Genomic DNA, 23,064 nt, shown 5'->3' with positions numbered 1-23,064 from the left:
AGTGGGTGTTACCTGTGGGTCTGGATGTCGGCTAACAATGATGGGGACTGGACCGGGATCACAGTGACTCAGGATCGTGTAGACTTCATTGAGCGTCAGGCAGTGCACCGGGGAATCACTGATTTCCACAATCTCGTCCCCACACCTGTGCAAGCATCGATAAGAAGCCATCAGTAAGTGAATCAATGAGACATTTGAACAGTCACTGCCCCAGGGGCCCACTCCTGGCTGGGCTGTTTGATGAGATATAAAAATCACAGGAATAAGTAGACCCCGCTAGCCACCAGACCAAAACTCAGAACAGGGCAGACCAAAGTAGCATATCCCATACCCCCTTACCGTACAACCACAAAGCAGCAGACATTTCATATTTACGGTGGGTCAACACTAACAAAAGTTCATCTGTAACTTTCCTCCTTCTTTTCACATTTAACTATGCCCATTAAAGACTGAGGGTGTAGGTTAGCCAATTCAACTAAATAACAATTAACCAGGATTTAATCCACCACATCCTCTCCTTGGGCCTCTGTGTTCCCATAAGTAGACTAGTTAGGAGGAAGGATTGGATCTAACATAGCACACACAGGATGTTGAATATCGGACCTAACATCCTACATGTGCTAAAAGGCAGAGAAAAAATAACTCAGCAGGAGAGCAGTTGAGATTCTCGCAAAAAAAGGAGAAAAGGTGATGGCATTCATTCTAGTTGTGAGGTGGGAAGGGAGTTAATAGCAACCTAAACCTTAAAAAAAAAAAGGTAGGAAAGACGGGGTCACATAGATACATGGAAGATTTGTATAATCCAGTCCCCTTCCCGACCGAGATAGGGAAATTGAGTTGCAGAGGTTGAATAGATTTCCCTGATCTAGGTCTGCTCAGGAATTGACAAACTTTTTCTGCAAAGGGCCAGAGAGTAAATATTTTTGGTGTTGCATGCTTTGCCGTACTGTCTTTATCGAAACTATTCAACTCTGCTGTTATATTAATAGCATGACAGCTGTGGCCATAGACGAGGCATAAACAAATGAGCATGGCTTTGTTCCAATATAATTTTATTATAACAACAACAACAACAAAACCAAAACAGTGATAGGCCCCAGTTTGCAGACCCCTGGCCTAGTTGGTCATCAGCAGGTCCAGGATTGGAACTCTAGCCTCCTGAGGCTGATTTCCCTGTGTCCCCTGCTGTGTTCTGTGACTTCCTTCTGCTGAGTTCATCCTCCTTCACCCTTGCTTCCTTTTTACTGCTGTAACTGAAGGCCATGGTTATATAGCACCAGATGCTAAGGAAAGCAGAAGCTTCCAGAACAATCCCTACTCCACTGCAGATCTAAGAAGGAGGTACTCTCTGTCCGAGGGTACTAGGACCAAGACAACCACATGGAACCTGCAGTATGTGCCACAAACCAGCAGAGCAGCTCAGCAAATCACCTGCCACCCTCCCGCAGATAACAGCAAATCCCTTTCTAATTCAGAAGCTCCAGAGAGACAGCATCATAAGCACGGACGGCTTTTCCATACACTGCAATTGTAGGAAACCCTTTAAAAGGATGGCAAAACTCTCCTGATTTAGGAAAACCCAAAACCAGTGAGAGAAGATATATTTGCACTATACACAAATGTTAGAGTGCAAAGTACTGTAACAAATTAAATAGGATAAATTTTTACATCAAATTCAGATCAGTTATTGAAAGAAATTAGATTTGAACTTCTCTTAGAAATTATTTATAAAAAATATATCTGGAGTACCCAAAAATATTTTGTTTATGGGAGAAAGAACCTGTATTTCTCTTACTGATATTTTCTCTCTCTCTCTGTCTTTTTTTTTTTTTTTTTTTTTTTTGAGACAGGGTCTTGCTCTGTTGCCCAGGCTGAAGTGCAATGGTGCGATCTTGGCTTACTGCAACCTCTGCCTCCCTGGCTCAAGTGAGCCTCCTGCCTCAGCCTCCCAAGTAGCTGGGATTACAGGAAGGTGCCACCACACTCGGCTAATTTTTATGTTTAGTAGAGATGGGTTTTGCCATGTTGCCCAGGCTGGTCTTGAACTCCTGAGCTCAGGCCATTCACTCGCCTCAGCCTCCCAAAGTGCTGGGATTATAGGTGTGAACCATGGTGCCCAGCTTACTAATATTTTTCTCATTAAGCCACCATTTCCATATAGAATTCATAGATTAACCTCATCAAAGCTCCTATTTATGTCATTGTAAATTCAATATTAGTTAAATCTGAGTTAAAGTGTGTTTTCTATGTTGGACTGGCATTCTCTGAGACGATGCTTCTTAAGCTGTAACATGCATACACATTCATGGGGATTTTGTTAGAATGCAGGTCCTGGTTCAGCAGGTCTGGGTGGGGCGTCTGAGATTCCACATTTCTAACAAGTTCCCAGTTGACATTGATTCTGCTGGTCCAGACCACACTTTGAGGAACATGGCTCTGAGATATGCCCAGATCATTCTCTTTTTTTGTTTGTTTGGTTTTTGGGGGTTTTTTTTTTGAGGCACCTGTGGGACTTTATTAGATAAACAGACCCCAGCTCCAGCCACAGGCTTGAACCAGCCCACTGGGTATGGCCTCAGACATCCCCTCCAGCTTCTCTGCCTCCCGGCCCAGCCCTGGAATTTCTCAGGGTTACAAATGTGTGCAGGGTCAGGGGTGTGCTGGCCACAGCGGGATGTGGTATTTAGGCCTCCCCACCTCGGTCTGGTCCTGGCAGGACCCACACCTGGCTCTGCTGTGGGAGCTGAGAACAAAGACCCTGTCCACCCCGCTCCTGCTAGCCCTGGGGGCTCAGCCAGCACCCACCCTCCCAGTGGCCTGGAGAGGGGCTGGGGTGCAAAGCCTCACTCCCTCCCTCTGAGCCAGATTGCAAATGCATCTCCCAAGAGTGTCCTGGGGGGCAGGAAGGAGGCCTGCCCCTCCCCAGCCAGTGCCCACAACAGGGGGTGTCCTGGCGGGCGGAGCGGCTGATCTCCACCACGAGATCATTCTTTATAGCTCATGTCCAAATTAATATCCCGACATTCTAAGGTATTTCTTTCCTGGTTGTAAGTCGGGGGTATATTCAGAAACAGAAGTGAGGACATACCGGAGACGTCCGTCCAGGTGCGCCACGGATCCTGGTGACAGCGTGTGGACGAAAATGCCGGAGATGCATTGGAAGTAGGGAACGCTGCACAGGCCGATGCCCAGGCCCACGCCGGCCTCTAAAAGCGAACAGGGCGGGGTGGGGAGACCAGGACTGAGCTTTCCCAGGGGGCCTACTCGTCGATTGGGTGCCACAGACATGGCCCCCTGGTTATTACAGCTTTCATCCCACCCGTATTCACAGAGTAGTTGTTGTGTGCAGGCACCGCTCTAGGGTCAGAACAGTGACCAAGGCAGGCAAGGAATAGTGGGGAAAGACTAGGAAGGAAGGAGCGAAGGAGGGAGGAAGGGAAGAAGGGAAGGAGGGAGCTAGATGAGAAGAGAGGACAGTATCTAAGAGTGATAAGTATTATATGGTGAATGTACGCAGAATGTCCTGGAAAGTGAGGGATGGCTACTTCAGGCCTCAGAGGAGACACCAGTTGGGCTAAAATACAAGTGACAAGAGTTAGGGGTGAAGAGATGGGGCAGAGCATCTCAGAAGCAGAAACAGCCAACGCAAAGGCCCCAGGGCAAAAGCAAGCATGCCATGTTGCAGGACCAGAAAGGCCAGTGTGGCAGGGACACAGCCTGCATGGGAGAGCAGCACATGACGGTGAGAGAGAGGGATCAAGCGCAGATTCAGCGGGGCTGTGTCAACAATGGCATGTCAGTGAACGGGTTTATTCTCTACTGAGAAGGGATGCTATAGGAGAGCTGTGAACAAGGAAGTGACATGATCTCATTCCTATTTTTATGAACACATCTGGCTACTGTGAAGGGAAAGAACTATGGGTCATGGAGAATGGAAGCAAGGAGACCAGCTAAGAGGCCTCTGTTGAGAGAAACAGTGGTGGCCTTGGACTTCACCTCTAGTGAAGATGGAGAGAAACGGATGCCCATGGAAGATATTTTGAAGATAGACTTGCTGATGGATGAAGTATAGAAACTTAACAAATAAAATCAAAATAACTTGGAGATCTGTTTGGCTTGAGTAACTGGGCAGATGGTAACGTGATTTACCAAAGCAGGGAGGGCTATGGAAGCCCGGGGTTATGAGGGTAAGACTGGGGGGTTCAGCTTTGCCCAAATGACATGTGCAATGTGCTGGAAAGTGAGGAATGGATACTTCAGGTGGGTGCACAGGCAAGGGGGTGCTGTCAGGATGTCTGGGACTATCCCAGGGACGTGTAGAGTAGATGTTTGCACAGATGAAGCCGGAACCCAGAGGAGAAAGCAGGGTGGAAGCTGAAAGTTTGAACGTAGCTGCATGTAGGTGGTGTTAGGGCCATGGGGCTGGATGGGATCCCCCAGTGTTGGAGAGGAGGGCCTGGGGCTCACCAACATGGAAATGCCTGGAAAACGAGGAGCTGTCGGCAAGGAGGACCAGATGGAGTGAGCACAGTGTGGGGGAAGGCCCTTTACAGTTTTCTTTCGACACGTAGGATTTACAGAGCACTTTGGCAAATGTTTTCACCTTCTCATGCTGGTCCTCCCAGCAGTCCCATGAGGGAGGCCGTGACAATTGTTGGCAATCCCATTTTATGGATGAAGAATTTGGTAAAAGTCAGAGCCCTTCCCACAGCCCAGGTGTCCTGACTAGAGCAAGTTTTTCAGTCTAATGGGCGTCAGAATTGCGTAAGATACTTGTTTAGAATGTGGATCCCTTGGCCTCACCTCAACTTGTTGAACAAACACTGTTGAAGCAAAATCTCTGGGGGTGGAGTCTAAGAAGCTGCATTATATAAAATGAGCAAACAAAAATCCTCCCTAAGGTGTTTCTGATGCCAGTGATCAGAGGAAACACCACTCCAAGGCCATGCCTTTCCCATTTTATGCCTGCTCAGCAAATGCACTGCGGGAGCCCTGGTTACAGCTGTTGGGACCATGCCAGCACAGACTTGTCTGCCCCTAGTCCTTATGCCAAGCATTGTGCCAGGCTTGCAGGCATACAGAGGCATCTGAGGCCTCAGGGAGCTTCCAACCTAGCAGGAGAGTTAAAACACACATCAGGCAAAGCTGTATGCAAGGAATTAACTATGTATGCTTCCCTTCCTCTTCGACAATATATCTCAAGCCCATCCTCTTCTCTCCAAATCCACTACTCCCAATCTCTGACCCAAATGGCTGCAAGTGGATTCCAAGCCTCTACTTTTGTCACACTATGGGCCATTCTCCATGAAGAACCCTAGGAGACATTTTTTGAAGCATAAGCTGATGTGTCACTCCCCTGCTTAGAAATCTTTAAAGGATTTCCAACTCCAGTTAGAAGAGAATCGAGCTGCAAAGCCCCACAGGGTCTCTCTGCCTCTGCCAAGTACCCTGATGTCAGCTCTCACTCTGCCCACCTAGCTCCAGCCATGCTGGCCTTCATTCTGCTCCTAGAACACATGCTGGCCCCTGTGCTGGAGCCCAGCTCTGTGCCTCGCTGCCTCCTCTTTATCCTCCAGGTCTCAGTTCGGTTGCATTCAGGCAGAGAGGGCTCCGAGCCTCCACCTGGGGTGGCAAAGGGAATGGCTGTCTGTTCCTGAATGTCAGAGGTAGAAAGGACCTCAATTATCTGCCACAGGTAGGGAAACTGAGGCCCAGGGAAGGGAAGGTGGCCTGCCCAGGGCGTCTTAGCATATTTACTGCAGCGCTACCACTCCTGGCCCATTGTTTCTCTCTCTCTCTCTCTGGGTATTTTTGTGTTTGAATTTTTCTTTGCTTTGTTTTGCTTTATTTAAACCACTGACCCAGAACACATTGACTAGGTTCGAATGGTATGTCTTGAGCTTCTATAAACAGAAGACTCGACCTGGCTCCAAGCAACAGCTGTAAAATGTGCTAAAAGACAACATCCTGCCCTGCCTCTGGACTGATTCCAAGTGAGGAAAGCCTGGGAGACTCAGCCAGTGCTGGGAGACCCAGGCACGGGACGCAGCTGCAGCACTCCTACCTTTCTGCAGAGAAACCTCCACCATGATTCTGTAATTGGGCTTGGCGGTGCTGATGGGAGCCGAGGGGCTTTCCAAGGCGAAGGAGCTGCTGTCCTTGGTGATACAAGTGCTGGAGCTCAGGGAGCGGCACAGTGGGGGAGACAGGTGGCTGCACAGGGAAGGGGGCGCCGTCAGGCGGGTTCTCACGGTGAGGGTGAGGAGCCCCTTTTTGGCTTGCTGAAAGGAAAGAGAGAGGGCTACAACACCCAGCAGCAATCCAGGGTGAGATGAAGAAATACTGTTTAAGGAAACACACCTCTGTGTGTGTGTATGTGTATGAAATATAAATGTGCGCATATATTCATACATGTTACAAATTATATTATGACATATTTGTATATATACACACAACTACTATATATATTTACATATGCCAGATAGATGGATGAATAGATAGATAGATGGAAGGATAGATAGATGGATGAATAGATGGATGGATAGATAGATGGATGAATAGATAGAGATAGATAGATTGATTGATAATAGATGGATGGATAGAGTCATGAATTGAACTAACTAGATGGAGACTTAGAAATATCATTTAGCAATTATCTTAAAAACTTAAAACAGATTTGTAAATATGCCATGATAAATACACAGAGTGTTTTAAAACAATTTTATAAATATTAAAGAGTTTTAAAATCCCCCACAACAATCCCGATCACACTATTATTTTCGGAGTCAGGTCTTCTTTTAACCCTGCACCAAGATCAGCATCAGTGAGGTGCCTCATGTGAAGGGTTCCACAGTTTGAATTTGTAGGTTTGGATGCTGAGAGCTTGGTTTCTTTGCCTGAAGGCCCCAGAGTTTGGTCACGTGTTGATAAGAAATGGTCACCTTGAACTTCTGCAAAGCATCCTGATGTGTTAGTCCAGCCATTGATTCACCATTGAGCTCCAGAATTTCATCACCTGTTTAGAGAGAGAAAGTGTAGCTAAGAAGAGTGTTGCCCAATCAAAGGGCATTATCATTACCTTTAACTCTAGTCTCCCCAACTGCCCAGCTTTTTGTATGATGCACGAAGCTCTGGAAGAACATTTTCTCATTTTGTGCTCTCCCCTTGCGAAGCAGGCAGGGCAGCAACATGGGCCTTCTCTGGCACCCACTCTCTTCCAGGGTGAAACCCAGGGTTCTTAGCCAGGCACACAAGTCCTGGCTGGATATGCTCCTTGCCCACCTCTTTGCTTCACCTCCTTCCTCCTTGTCTCCCTGACCCTCACACCATTTGCTCCCATGCATCATTTTCTGATGCAACACGACCTGCATTTTCCACAATGGTCTGTGCAGTTAAATGCTTGTCCATGCCATTTTCTCAAATAAAATATACTTCCACTTTCTCCTCCTATCCCTTCTTAATCTTTAGGCCCCTGCTACCTTTAGCTCCTTTCTATGTTCATGTCACACTGTACCTACTGCACTTGTCACCCTGGGTGGTGATCAATGGCCTGCACCCTGAGTCACTCCCTGGCCAGGCTGGCAGCTTGTTGGGGACAGGGATTTTGTCTTATTAGATGATATATCCCCAGGACCAATGCTGAATGAGGTCTACAGATTGCTCAGTGGATGTGGTTTGGCTACGATTTTCCAGAATGCAATGTAGACCCCATTTTACAATAGAGAAAAGTGAACTCAGAGAAGTCCGAAGTCATATGGTAAAAATAAATAAATAAATAAATAAATAAATAAATAAATAAATAGGACTTAGATCTTTTGACTGCAAGTCCTTTTTTCACAACAGTATACTTGTAGGAGAATCATTCTTTCTGTAACCAAAAATCCATTTCTATGTGAACAGAAAACCACTTTCTCCCTTTCTTTCAATTTGTTCAATACACAAACAGGGAGCACTTTCTCTGAATTCAACATTGCACCAAGCAACTCAGATATAAATACTATGTTTACACTGACTTCTGGACCTGGTCATTACTGATGAATCTGCTGTCACCTAATCATGGTTCCATTGTATATGATCCATCCTTTTTCTCTGGTTTCTTTTAAGGTTTCTTTTTCTAGCTGGGCACTGTGGCTCACACCTCTAATCCCAGCACTTTGTGAGGCTGAGATGGGGGCACCCTGGGCAACATGGCGAAACCCTGTTTCTACAAAACGTACAAATATTAGCTGGATGTGGTGGCATGCACCTGTAGTCCCAACTACTTCAGAGGCTGAGGTGGGGGATCACTTGAGCCTGGGAGATCAAGGCTGCAGTGAGCTGTGATTGAACCACTGCACTCCAGCCTGGGCTACAGGATGAGATCCTGTCTCAAAAAAAAAAAAAGGAAAGAAAAGATTTCTTTTTCCTTTGTCTTTGATATTCTGCAGTTTTACTATGATGCACTAGAGAGAAAGGAAACATTTTGTGTTTCCTCAAGCAGAAATATCATGCCTTAAGTCAGTTCTTGAAAATTATAAGCCACTATCTTTTTGCATATTATCTCTCCCTTTTCACTCTATTCTTTCTAAAATTCCTATTAAATGTATTTTGGACCCTTTCAACCTATTCTCCATATTTCTTTTGTGCTCATCTTTTTCTTCTTTGATCTGTGTGGCCTACTGGATAATTTCCAGTTCACTAATTCTCCTTACAGCTGCATCTAATCTTCTGTTTAAGCCATCCATTGAGTTTTTTATTTCAATGACTGCTTTTTTTGCTCATTTCCAAAAGTTATTTTTTTCACTTCCACTTTTTTTTTTTTTACTGTGTTCCGGTCTTGTCTTACAGTTTATATTCCTTTTTTTATCTTTTTAAAATGATTTTAAACATAGCAATTCTATAGTCTCTTTTAGATTGTTCTGTTAAGTTGTTAAGGGCTAACACTCCTCTTCGTTATTTCTGCTGACTCTCCTCAACAGTGGACATTTCCTGATGTAGTATAGTATGTAATCTTTATAAACTCATTTTCAGGATATTCTGTTTTTCTATGGGATTCCCATATACCCCAGGTCACTGCCAGTTTTTCCTTTATTTCCATTTGGCACCCCAAGGTTTTCACTGGTTTGGGACTAGTTTTCATATTAATTTCTTACCTTGGCATTACCTTTGCTTTACAGGAACTATAAATGTAACCTGCATGCCCATATACGACACAATTTTGATATTCACTTTTTGGTGAGAGATGTTTTTGGCCAACTGAGGAGCCATGGGTAAAGTTAAGTTTCCTTGTTGCTCCCCTGGGGCCTGTTGGCTTTACTGAGGGGAAACTCTTTCATTATCAAGGCTGTGTGCAGGTTCTCAGAGCCTCACATGGACCCAAGGCTCTGTCCCCTCTGCCCATGTGGGCATTCAAATCTGAGTTCCAGCCCTTAAGGTCTATAAGCATCCAGCAGCCCTCCCCGCCACATCATCAACCCCTGAGTCTGCCATTCTTAGATTTAAAGTTGTTTCTTTGTTTCTTAGCAGCTGGGCATTTCCACGTCTTTATTTTGATTTTGGATGTGCTATATTATTTCACAAGTCTACGTATTGGAAACAGGGGCTGGAGGCAGGGTGGGGAGAGTATTCAAATCAGTTCCGTCTGTTAGGTTGCTGGAGCCAAAGTGAAAAATAAAAGGAACCAGTCCTTGTCATTGTTGGACTCCAAGTCTGGGAAGGAAAATAGATACATTTAAAACATCAGAATATAATTACATGTGTGCTGAAAGAAGGATAGACAACAAAAATTCAGAATGTCCATTCTTAATTACCTAAGGGGCTAGACTTCTCTTTAAGTTATTAGAATGTCCATCTTACTGGGGCCACACAGCCCAGCTCTGGGCTTTTTGGAATGTCCTGTCCTTATTTGGCTATATCTGGTAAAAGCTGGCTGATTAGGTTTTGCCAAATAAATCTTACACAATAGTTTCTTGGAAGGGGAATAAAAGTAAAACATTAGTAGCCTTGATCTGTACACCAAACTTTTGTTGCAACTAATGTATTTGCCCTGAATTCAAGATTCAAATATTTACTTTTAAAAGAAGTTACAAAAGATGATTTGGTCAATGTTTGAGGCTAGAATCAGGGATCATATACTAGCTGAGAGTCTTGACTCATTGAAATCTTCAATTTTTATGATTGCTGTTAATTAAGGGAGGCAAATGCTCAGAAAAAATAAAAAGGTTGGCTTGGGCAGGCTTACATTCAGGAAAGAGAACAAAACACAATATTCTCTTTTCTTGCCACTTCAACCCTTCCCCCACCCCTTTGTTTAAACACAGAAAAGTACAAACGATAATAAAACACATGATGGCACACTCCCAATTCTGATCCCACTGTTCTTTTTTCCTCTCTTTGACATTTCCTCTCCACCACCCTCTTGATTTAGCTATTCCCCTAGAACTACATCTGGGCCCTCCCCTCCCCTCCCCCCCCCCCCCCCCCGTCAACTGCTTGGTAACTTCAGCTGTTTTTCTAATGTCCATGTTCCCCAAATGTCTGCATTCACTTCTAACTCCCTGAACGGAGAGAGAACGGATGTCATTTCCCTGCTGGACAGCGCCATCTCGTGGTCATCCAGGGACATCGCTCTCCCTTCTGCCACTCAAACCTACACATCCTGGTTTGCCTTCCTTTTCCTCCTCCTCCTCCAGTGCCTCTTCCTCTATATAAGGCAATGTCTTTCTCTAGTTTACTAAAACCAGAAACCTTCCAGTTCTCTCTGACCCGCCCCGCCCTTTGCGACCTCTGCTCAGGCTCTGTCACTTCTCTCATCTGCTCCCTTCTCCTCCCAGGGTTACCGCCTCTGGGCAGTCCTTGGAGCTGGAGCCTGGGGCTCACAATGGCCCACTTCATCCTACACTCTGCTTCCTGAAGCCTCTGAAAACCCTGGTCACAGCAGGTCCCTCCCATAGTATAAAAACCTTCAAAGGCTCGCCATTGCCCACACCCTAAAATCTGTATGTGTAATTCTGCATAGTGCTCGGGTTGATAAACTTTTTCTGTAAAGACCCAGATGGTAAAAGTTTTAACCTTTGTGAGCTGCAACCACTCCACACTATGCTGTAACATAAAATCCATTTCTATGTGAACAGAAAACCACTTTCTCCCTTTCTTTCAATTTGTTCAATACACAAACAGGGAGCGCTTTCTCTGAATTCAACATTGCACCAAGCAACTCAGATATAAATACTATGTTTACACTGACTTCTGGACCTGGTCATTACTGATGAATCTGCTGTCACCTAATCATGGTTCCATTGTATATGATCCATCCTTTTTCTCTGGTTTCTTTTAAGGTTTCTTTTTCTAGCTGGGCACTGTGGCTCACACCTCTAATCCCAGCACTTTGTGAGGCTGAGATGGGGGCACCCTGCTGAGATGAAAGCAGCCCTGGATGACAGGTACGTGGATGAGCGTGCTCGAGTCCCCAGAAGGCTTTTTTATGGATACTAAAATTTGGATTTCATTTCATTTCCACATATCATAAAATAATCAAAAACACTTTTAAATTTTCAACCATTTAGAAATGTAAAAACCTTTCTTTGTTCATGAGATATTGAAAACAGGCGGTGGGCCAGATTTGGCCCACAGACTGTAGTGTGCCTACCCTGCCCTAAACAAGTTAGATGATTAAAGGTGGTTAGGCTCCCAGCATAGCTTATAGAAAGCGAGCTGACAGAGAAGAGTGAAAATGCTATGAAGTCACTTCTCTTCAGACCTCTGGTGTATGGCCCAGTCCTTGGCCTGCAGTGGGTACTCTCTGCCCTGTGACTTCCAGCCCCTGAACTTTGCCTCCTGAGTTGAAACCTGGCAATTTCTTTGGGCCAAACCTGTTGCTCAATAATCCATGCATGACTTTAGGGTGGAGGTGGGGGTGGGGGGAACCCTGACTCTACAGGACAAGAAGACAGGCAGCTCTGTTTCCCCGGCCCCTCACTCCCAGGATGGATGAGGCTTCTGTCTTGTGAGGATATGAAAGAGTTGAGAGGGGGTGGGTTGATGGAAGAAAGGTGGGTGGGGAGTGGAAGAGAGGGTCCCTGTGGCAGATCACGAGCTCTTCAGGAATCATGCCTGATTGTTTCTCTCTGTATTCCTAGACCCTAGGATTCAGTAGGCTCCTAGCAAATGTTTATCAGACTCAACCGTTACAAGGGTTGGAAGCATTGAACCTGGTTTCCCTATGGTTGTGGGTTAGGAAGGACAGGGAGAATGAAGGAGAGGGGGTGTTAACGGATCCCAGCAACTGAGACAGGATCTTGGATGGAAAGGGAAAGACAGCCGAGAGAATGGGTGAGAGGAGGGAAGGGTCAGAAACAGACCCCTCAGACTTCAATCCCACCCAGGCTGGCCCCAAGACCAGCTAAGGGGTAATGGTGCCAGGGGCTAAATGTGCAAACATGCACAACCAACCTGCCAGTCATAACGAAGACCCCCTCGGGGGAGCTGTGTCCCCACTGCTTGCAGACCCCAGGATGCATGCTGGCCGTATCCTGACAACTCAAGACACATTTTGCATTCCCAACATCTTCTATGGCCCCAGCAATTCTGGATTCTGCTTCTGATTCCTCCACCATGGTCTGAAAAGGGCTGGGAAGCCTACCTTCCTGTAGCCTTCCATCGGCTGCTGCTGCTCCCCCTGCAAAAATGGTTTTGACGTAAATCCCAATGGGGCCATAAATGCTGTCTTTTCCCCCAACGATGCTGAAGCCCAGACCCTGGGGAAAAAAAGAGAAGGTCTGATTTAGGGGTAGTATTCCATGCTTCTCATTGGGCTGATGCCTTCTGAGGGCCTGCCTCAGCCCTGAACAAAGGGATTGGGAAGGAGAGAAGGTGGCTTTGGTCTCAGAGGTTAACAACAACAACAACAACAACAACAACAACAAAAATAGGAAGAGCAGCGGCATGAAGGCCAGCCTGGGCTGGGTAGTGTCTGGAGCTTTCGCGGGAATCTGATGCTTCCCACACAGAGGGAGGCTGGATGGAGACCAGCACCCTGGCTCTGTCCCTCCAGTTGGCAATCCTGGGCCAATCACTTTCTGCTTCTGAACCTCAGTTTCCCTCCTTTTAAAATAATAATGATATTACCTAACTCACAGGGTTGTGTTTGAAAGTAAAATGCCTAGCAACAATCATAAAAATACCAACAATAGTAATAATAGTAGCAGCTTTACAATGTAGCCCTTCTCCCACCAAAGGCCTTCTCAATCCCCTTCTCAAGGACATCCCTCCAATCACGTGCTCTCCCTCCTGCACCTGCTCTATCTGCCATTGTCCTAAGTGATTCCCATGAGCCAACAAACATATCCTGGAATTGTGCAGGTGGCTCTGGGAGAAGAAACTCATAGCTCAGCAGATAGTTCCAGCTGGGGAGCAGCCAGAAGGCAGTAGAGAAGGCCAAACAGGAATAAGTCCCGGGAAAGGTTGAGTGAGGTCTACAGCAGGAAGAGAAGGGAGGGTGGGCACAGCTTCCCCTGCAAATCGGCCAGTGAGTTCACAGAATGGCCTGGCAGACCTGAAAAGCAGCAAAGGAAATCCATGTGACTTGCTCAATTTTGTTGAGGACTAAGGTACCCCATGCCGCCCTAGAGGGCATAGCTTGAGTCTAATAAGCAGCTTTCTAGACTATAAGCTCTCTGAAGACAGTAAATGCATCTTATTTCTGTGTCTGGCCTCAGGCAGGTGCTCAAGAAGCACGTATTACAGGATAAAGGCATAAATGCACCTGGAGGCCAGGCTTTTGGGTCCAACGTACAAGCATGCCAGGCAGTGGCCAGTAGCTTGGCTCCTAGACAGACCCTTTAAAGTGATGGTCACTGCTGTAACAGAACCATTGTTCATGGGCAGTTTACTTTAGGCCAGAGCCGCTCCGCTGATTAGGAGCATCACCCCGTGCCACAGAGACAACACGCTGTCCTCCATCTTCTTGACACTGTAGGGAGTCAGTGGGAGAGCCGTGGGGATAAGCAGCTGTTCTAAGCCTCTGGTGAAGGTGGTGTGTGTTCCAGGATGGGCAGGACAAATGGTGTCCGGGAGTAGCACAGGCTTAGGAAAAGGTGAGGTAGGAGCCCCTTCAGGGCTCCTCCACGGGCCCCTAGCCTTGTCCTGGCTGAGACAGCGGCTCTAGACTCAAAGTCTCACCCATCCTGGGGACTCAGGATGGCATCATGGTTAAGAACAAGGCCCAGGGGTCAGACAGCCTGGGGTCATTGCCTTGGTTCGGCTCCTCACTAACCAAGTGAACTTGGACGAGTCCTGCAACCTCCCAGGTCCCCCGTCTCCATATCTATATACACACATACACACAGAGATATTCATTAGAGATAGCGTCTCCCTCTGCTGCCCAGACTGGAGTGCAGTGGCTCTATCACAGCTCACTGTGGCCTCAAATTCCCGGACTCAAGCAATCCTCCCACCTCAGCCTCCTGGGCAGCTGGGACTACAGGCACGTGCCAGCACACCGGGTTAATTATTTTATTTTATTTTATTTTATTTATTTTATTTTATTTATTTTATTTTATTTTATTTTATTTATTTTATTTTATTTTATTTTTGTAGAGACAGGGTCTTACTATGTTACCCAGGCTGGTCTCCAACTCCAGGACTCAAACAGGAGGCCTCCCAAAGTGCTGGGATTATAGGCGTGAGCCAGTGCGCCCGGCTGCACTTCTATAAAAGGGAGATAATAGGAGGGTTGTTGTGGGGATTAAAGGAGTTATGGTTGCAAAGCCCATAGCACAATGCCCGGGTTTTGGTGGCTGGTTTTATTGTGTGATTTGCTTTTGACTCTACCTCAAGCACTTGCTGATCCCTCTGGCTCTAACTCCTCCTCCCCCTGCTTCACTGCTACTTGTCATCCTGTTAGTGATGAGATCTTGGGGTGTAGGTTTTATCGCCAGATAGTGGGAAGCCTGCTTTATTTCTGAACTCATCATCACTGCTCTGTACATGAGGATTTCTATATCAAATGATTCATCTTCTTCCACCCCCCGGCCTCATAAAGATTACTCAGTGAATGCACATTTTGTGCACACCAAGATAACTTAAACCATTTTTGGTCATCTTCACATGAGTTTTGGTGGCGTTTACCATTTCACCTTCGTTTGGGCACTGCAAACAATTTAAAAGTCAATTCAAAAAAATACTACTACCTAAATTGAAGGGGAAAAAGCATCATGATTTACTAATCAGAAAATGGGTCCTTCAGAGAAAGTCAGCATAGAAGACAGTTACTCCCTTGTGATCAGAGGAGCATTCGTCCCAGCATCTCTCATGTCTCTCTTCTTTTTTATTTCCTGCTAAGCTCCCAGCAGACAGAAGGAACAGGAGATGGAGGGAAAGAGGACTTGAGGTGTATGGTGGGGCCCCTCCCCCTGGACAGACCATAAGTAGCAATTAGGTCCTCCCCTCACACCACACAAAAAATTATATTACATAAAGAAACCACCCTTCCATTACTTTAGCACCTGGGTTGCTTGGGCTGGCCTGAGAGCTTTGCAGTCAACCTCACGCACAACGTGGCATGTTCTGGGAGCAGTGCAAACCTGTGTACGCCCCCTATCTCACCATCACCACCAATACTTTTGTATCCCCTTTGGATATATCTCCATTGTGAAGCAGAGATCAGTATGATGTTTCATCATCTTGAGAGAGGTAGAGTTAGTTCTGACTCTTCCAGATGCTACAATTGACAGCCAAAAGCACTATCAACCATTGAATTTCCCACATGTAGTAGGTAGCATATGTTTTTATAAATTAATATATGGGTCCCTGCTTTATTATGCCAACATCTGAATGGCAGAGGTAAACTCAGGATCCAGAAATCTATGTAAACAATTTGGATTTATGTATCAGGTAAAATTAAGTCCTGGAAACTACTGTGCCAGGAATGAATTAGAGAACAAGCTTTGAAAGTGCTAAGGCAGCTGGCAGGGACTGGCATCCTTTACAAGAAAACGATCACTTTGTTTAATTAGAAAAATGTGTGCTGCTTGGACTCAGCCAGGTGTGAGTTTTAAGACTAGCCACTCTTGTGTTTGTCTCTTCTGATGCGCCAGGACACCCCAGTAGTCCTATTCCCATCCTTCCCTGGACACAGCAGCTCCTTGGAGACTGGTGCTGCCCCCCGGGACTTCCTGTTGGCCACAATCCCTTCTCACCTTAGCCTGGCCCTTCATCAGCACGATGTTGGAGATGACTGAAGCCTGGAGGCCCCCAGATGGCTGCACGAGCTGAGCTGTGCTCAGGGACCGTGTTGGTCTCGAAGTTCCCTGCAACAAGGAACCAGAGTAGGCAGAAGATTAGCCACATAGGACAGCAGCACATGCCTCACAAGGAAGGGGAAAAGCCCAGCCAAAGAGAGGAACCAAGTCCTCTTTCTCCTAAGGGCAGGCAGCGTAACAACCAGAATGTGGTTAGTGGGGTGTGGGTAGGATTATGGTGGGGAGGGACTTCCTTGGTTCTAGGAGCCTGCTTTGCTGAGCCTGATGTAGATGAGCAGCCAAAAGGCTCACTAAGGTTTGTCAAGGAAGTAGGGCCCAGGTTAACATCACAGAACACGCTGCCTCCAGGACAAGTCCTCATAAGCCAGGTCTCAGGCAGAATTTGGGAAGCCAGCTACCAAGAACGCCCTGAGACTATGTTCAATCCAAGACACATTTACTGAGAACTCCCCTTGTGCCAGGCAGGAGGTGGTGGGCAAGGGGGCGGAGCCCAAAGACTTCAAAACTCAGAATGTAATTTTGGGGTAGGCAGACGGGCTTAACTATTCGTGAATGAGAACCAGAGCTGTGTGCCACAGGAAGCCGCCCTGCAGAGGGGAAATACGGCTTAGTGGTGAGAGCTTAGACTTGGGAACCCCATTGTCTGGGTTCTTCTGACTCTGCCCATTATCAGCTGGTGGGTGACCTTAGCTTAGTGACTTAGCCCTCTCTACCTCAGTTTCCTCAGCTGTAAAAGCATGGTCCTAATGGGGCCTATCTAATAGTGTCGTTTTGAAGAATAAATCTATGCGGGTGCTTAAAACGGTGCCCGACACATAGCAAGTGCCTTAGAAATGTTTCTTGTCATTATTATAAATTCTAAGACTGTTTGCTACTTTCAGCATTTAATATTTGGAAAGAGTCTGGGGCTGAAGGCTGTGCTTCCTGCATGTCCACGAAAGCAGACACATCAGCTGTGAATGTGGAGGTAGCTGCTTGCTCCCTGCTCTCTGATATCGGAGATGCCGCAAGGCAGAACCAGGATCCCGGGCTGCTGACTCCCAGGCCCATGCTGTCCCCATGCCACCTGGGCAGAGGAAGCAGCAGGGCATGGGCTCTGAGCTGCCTGTGTTCATATCCATCCTGTTGCTATGAATTAGATGACCTTCGGAAGGCCACTTAACTTCTCTCAGCCTGGCCTCTGTATCTGTCAAAGGTGGATATTAACAGTACTTAGCTCTTTGGGTTGTACTCCCTTGGCTGTATAGCTGTTTGGGTAACAAATACATGAATCTATGTAAAACACATCGCCTCATGCCTGGCAGGCAGCGAACATGGAATGCATGTTTTCTTTATTACTAGCATTCCCTGGATAACGAGCTGCTCTTCTCTGGATCAGCCTCTCTCTTGTTGGCTTGCAGTTGCCCACACCTGATGGGCCGCTCTCTCCAAAGTCACCCAGGAAATACCCAGGTCCTGTAAGCCACTCCCTGGCCTTCCCGTCCACTGTGGATCCCACTTTCTCTTCTTCTCTTCCAGAAACAACCTTCCTCTGATAACTCCCTCTCCTCCTCCTTTGGAGGGCTGTTATGAAGACAATGTGAAATCACGCATGGACATCCGTGGTGGTTAATTTTCTGTGTCCACTTGACTGGGCCACATGGGTGCCCATATATTTAGTCAACCATTATTCTGTGTGTGTCTATGAGGGTGCTTTGGAATGAGATGAGCATTTAAATCTGTAGCCAAAGCACATCACCTGCCCTGATGCAGGTGAGCCTCATCCAATCTGCTGAAGTCCTGAATAGAGAAAAGACAGACCTCCCCTGAGTTAGAAAGCATCCTTTGTGCGTGACTGCCTTTGAACTAGGACATCAGCCTTTTTCCTGTCTTCATATTCCAACTGAAAAATCAGCTCTTCCTGGGCTTGAGCCTGCTGGCCTTTGGATGGGGACCACACCATTGGCTCTCCTGGTTCTCAGGCCTTTAGACTCTGATTAGGTCTAAACCATAGGCTCCCCTGGGTCTCCAGCTTGTCAATTCATGCTAAAGATCTTGGAACTTGCCTACCTTCATAATCCCATAAACCAACCAATTCATTATGATCAGTCTCTCGCTCTGTGTGTGTGTGTGTGTGTGTGTGTGTGTGTGTGTGTCTGTGTATGTGTGTCTGTGTATGTGTGTCTATCTATACATCTCTTATTGGTTCTGTCTCCAACTAACGTAGTGTCTAATTGCCTCCTAAACTTTGAGGAGTTGAGTAGAGGGAATAACTGAGTCTCCCACTCCTGTCCCCAAAACACTGCCAATCTCCTGAAGCACTCCTTCCTGGTGGAATGTAACCCCTCAATTCTTTTCAGCACAGCCTCCCAGGCAGCTACTACCGGCTGATCTTTAGCCCATCCCTGCTGGCCACGTAGGCCTCCTGTTCCCAAGGACCTGGATCCTAGTGCATGAGGCAGCAAAGACAGGAAGCAGCTTCCCCCAGGAAGTACCCGCTAGCCCAATCCTCAGGGACCCAGCGCTGGCTGCAGATATTGGAGGGCTCCGGTGTACTCCTGTATGACCCCAGATGTGCAGAAAACCAGGGACTGGGAAAGTTCTCAGCTCAGGGTGGCACCAGGGAAGCCACCTTCTTCTAACACTGGGACACCACACTCCCAGTTTGGGAATGAAAAACACATTGACTCAAGGAAAGGAAGGGAAGAGAGGGATGAAATTCACTGAGCATCTATTATGTACTATGCAGGGAAACATTGCTTGACCGTGGAGACCCTCCTTGGGAGAGTCAGTTGGTGAGATGAAATGCTAACATAAATGACACTCACAAGACAGGCTGGGTGAGCACTGTGAGAGGAGTGCAGTTGCTTCCTGATGGGCATTTGGGAAAATGTGAAGTCCACGCCTTTGGAGAGATCAGGAGCTTTCCCAGGCGAAAGGGAACCTTAGGAAGGTTTTTGAAGGCTGGGGCAGTTTCTAGAGATAGAGATCAGAGAAGGAGGGGTGAGATGCTACAGACAGAGGGCGCTGTGTGACCAAAAGTGGCAGCGTGCGGCACAGCGTGCTTTGGCTGGGGCTGAAAGGCAAGCTGGTGGGACGTGTGTAGGGTACACTGTGCTTTATACCTGCTTAGCTCTCTGCCTGCAAGCTGACACCTGTAGTGGGAAGGTCATGGACTGAGGAGCACACAGGGCAGTTTAAATTCTGGTCCTATAGGTTTTAAGATGCATAAACCCAGCTACTCACTTTGCCAAGCCTCAGTGTCCTACTACAAAATGGGGCTAACAACATATTCCTTTCTAAGCTTGTTTTAAGAATTAGAGGCAATGTTGGTAAAGCAGGTCACTGGATTATAGGAGTGAAAAGCCTTTTTGCACAGGCTTCAGAGTCATAAAGATCAGACTTGAAGTCCCAGCTGTTTCTCCTCAACAGTGTGAATGTGCATAAATCCTTTAACTTGCCCAAGCTGTAGCTCCCTCTTCTACCTCTTAGGAGTATGTGCAGATGAAATAAAGCGATCCACGCAAAGCCATAGTTCAGGGTCCCCCCGCGTGCCGTGTTCTCTACATGTTAGCTCTTAATAGCACACACGTGGCAGCAGTTGCAAGTGCCTGGCACAAGGGGGCGCTCAATGGATGACCATTTCTAATGCGGTTCTCAGCCCAGAGATGGTTGTACCTTCTTGCAGCTACTAAGCGAGACCCTCTCCTCTGTAGTTCTGCGGACAAAAAAACTACTGGGAAGGCCTCTTCAGCCACTGTTAATGTTGGGCCCCTCCCTTCTCCCCGGGAGAAACTCTTCTCCGAGTTTCCCTCCTTCCATTCTTACCGCAGCCTTTCCTGCTGGACAGTCCAATTGTTGAGAGAGGGACTTCCTGTTACTGCAGAGAGAGTAAGGCTGCCTGTCTGTGGGCGCTGCAGATTTCTTGGTCATTGGAAAATCAATTTCTCTTGTGCAGTAGGGATTAACACCTAAACCAGAAGAGGAAAAACAGCAAGAAATCATTTGTGCTCTCAAAATGCGAAGTTCAACTAAGAACAATATCAGCCCCCACCAACTGCCAGCCCCTCATTAGCCAGGGGCCAGTGTGACTGTAAACCACTTAACACCCTGTGCCAGGTGCGTGGTGGGGAGAGGTAGCCGCGGAAGACATGAGCAGCATTGTCATGATCTCCACGCATGCTGTCTGTACTGCAGGGTGCAGACGGGACTCTCACTTCCATTTTACCTCCATTCAAGGCAACAAGAGTTGACAGGCATTTCCTGCAAGTCAATCAGTGTGCTGAGCTCTCAGAAACCACAATGCTGCATCAGATCCAGGCCCCGGTGTTTTCAATCCCAACCAAGGAGAGAAAGGAGGAAAACACAAAGGTTTCCGAGGACAAGCACAAACAGGCGAGACCCAGTAGGAACAGGGGCAGGGGAGATCCTATCTGACTGCCTCTTACACAGGCACTCACACACAGGGATACACACACACGGAGACAACTCTTGATTCTTTGGATATCTGCAAAAATGCAAAGCGACAGGCTTCCTCTACTTTGTGGAAACCACAGACTTCCTTTCATCCAACCGGGAACTCTACCCTACCTCCCTACCCTACCACATCCAGCTGGGAAAACCTTCACAGATGATCTGATTTAAGCTGTCATTGTCTATAACAGTGCTTCCCAAATGAAATACAATGCCAGCCACCTATGTAATTAAAAAATTTTCTAGTAGCCACATTTAAAAAGTGAAAAGAAACAGGAGAGATTAATTTTAATAATATATTTTATTTGGTCTGTTATATCTATTGTTCTTTCAACATATAAATAATATGTAAAATTATTAGTGAGATATTTTACATCCTTTTCTTCTTGCACTTAGTCTTTGAATCCAGTGGGTCTTTGATACTTTCTGCACATCTCTGTTTGAATAAGTCACATTTCAAGTGCTCAAGACTACATGTGGCTAATGTGTTGGGCAGTTCCATTCTAGAGGCCAGGAGAGGGGCAGGGTTTGCCTAGTATCCTGAGGGCCAAGTGAGGCTCGAGTGAATGGACAGGCTTTTGTGAAAAATACCCCTAGAGGAAAAGGTAAGATTGGTGGTAGTTCAAACGAAACACAGGATGGAGCAGGGTTGGGTTTGCTTTTATTTTCAGGATGGGAAAGACTTAAGCTTATTTATAGGCTGAAGAGAGGAAGCCACTGGCCAGGGTAGCTTGAGAAGAAAAGAGGAGTGGTATCCCTGAGGGTGTGAGATCCCTAAAGGGGGATGAGGAAAGGAACAAAGACAAGGTGAAGAAGGGAGAGGTTTTGGTCCATCGGGGCCCAGAGGGTGGCTGGGGAAACCTGCCCCTGCAAGAACAGCTGCTCCCAGCAGCTGCCTCAGCGCGAGTAGGTGGCCCTCTCTGAGTTACAGGGACCAACTGCTCCCAGATGGACCAGGAGGGAGAGGAAGCCAGAAGATTCAGAAAACCACACGCTGCAAAGAGAGGACACAGAATCAAGAAAGGGGGGTGAGAGGAGAGGCTAGACATCCTCTAGTGCTAACTCTGCCTGTGCATTATATTTATCCGGAGTGTTTAATAGAAAGGTAGATTTCAGTGCTCCACCCAACCTATTGATCCATATCTGCACGTTTCGGGTCTGGGGAAACCTGTATGTTTGTCAGCCTGTGCAGATGATGCAGGCGGCTCGTCATTTGTCCTTTGGGAACCCTGCTGGAGTTACTCCTTCCTCTATCAGTGAGGAAATGGAAGCCCAGAGGGTTCCGGATCAGTGAAGAAACAGTCTGAGGCATGACCTCAGCCTCCAGAATCCCAGTCTCCCTGCATTCTCTCCATCCACAGCAGTGCAAGGGTGACCTGTGACTTGAAGGTGGCCAGTGGTGCATGGTTTGGGTTCAGAGGGAATGAGGATGAACAAACAGGCTGCCAACTTGGAATGGTTCACAGAGCAGATCAACTTGACCTCAGAGCCACAGGAGAGCCCAGTGCAACTGCTCAGGCCACACCCAGCTCCACTTGTGTGGGGGTTCCAGTTCCCACTAGGCATTCAGATCTGTGGGGACACAGACCAGAGTCAGGACAGAGTGGGTTCTCCAAAACTCTCCCTGGTCTGGGGTCGATTTCTGTGCCCACTTCGGCCCACTGTTTCAGAACATTGCTTGTTGACGCACTCCAGCCAACTAGGAAATGTACCAAAATTATCATCTCCATTGGGGGAAGTTTAAACCAGTTAAGTGTAGAGTATTAAGTGAATTAACTGAAAGCTGGTTATTACAACCCAATGCAAAAAAAAAACAAAAAACAAAAAAAACAAAATAGTTTTTGAAAGGGGAGCTATATATTGTCATGATTATATACAAAAAAGCTATATTAGAGCTACATATTGTCATGAGTTTATAAAGTTATGTTGAATTACAAAATGGAAAAATCCATGGAAAAGGGATGAATAACACCAAGCTAACTTCTTCATCTTTCATGAGGGGGACAATTTGGAAAATGTTATGTCAGATATTAATTAATTGATTAAACTTAATTGGGTAATTAATTAAAACTTAAAGGAAATCAGAAGTAGAGACAATAATTAAATAAACCTTTCACAATCATTATAGCAAGAGGCCAAGAACAAACAAATGGCAAGGAATCATCAAAATAAAAAGCATAAAAAGAGCTAAGTAAAAATAAATATGATCTATAACACTGATTTCAACTATCTGAGCTTCTTTTCTTTTTTTAAAATGGAGTTTCACTCTTGTTGCCCAGGCTAGAGTGCAGTGGCACAATCTCGGCTCACCACAACCTCTGCCTCCCAGGTTTAAGTGATTCTCCTGCCTCAGCCTCCTGAGTAGCTGGGATTA

General features: G+C 46.6%; 1 protein-coding gene across 10 annotated transcripts in view; it reads right to left on the bottom strand.

The window, feature by feature from the left end:
- The window catches only part of IL16 (interleukin 16), a 147,112-nt gene that overhangs the window by 24,265 nt on the left and 99,783 nt on the right, over window positions 1–23,064 (bottom strand). For 8 of the 10 annotated variants that reach the window (XM_063793970.1, NM_001194930.2, XM_016927014.4 and 5 more), the window contains 7 exon segments: window positions 20,046–20,188; window positions 16,176–16,286; window positions 12,620–12,734; window positions 6,942–7,015; window positions 6,065–6,281; window positions 3,089–3,206; window positions 13–145 (listed from right to left, as the gene is read on the bottom strand). In XM_063793970.1, the coding sequence (XP_063650040.1) occupies window positions 13–145; window positions 3,089–3,206; window positions 6,065–6,281; window positions 6,942–7,015; window positions 12,620–12,734; window positions 16,176–16,286; window positions 20,046–20,188 (911 nt within the window). 10 annotated transcript variants of the gene reach the window in all.

This window comes from Pan troglodytes, chromosome 16, assembly GCF_028858775.2.
Source record: "Pan troglodytes isolate AG18354 chromosome 16, NHGRI_mPanTro3-v2.0_pri, whole genome shotgun sequence".
NCBI classification, from domain to species: domain Eukaryota; kingdom Metazoa; phylum Chordata; class Mammalia; order Primates; family Hominidae; genus Pan; species Pan troglodytes.
Note: the sequence above shows the minus strand (reverse complement) of the source record. Positions and strands in the feature narration are given on the sequence as shown.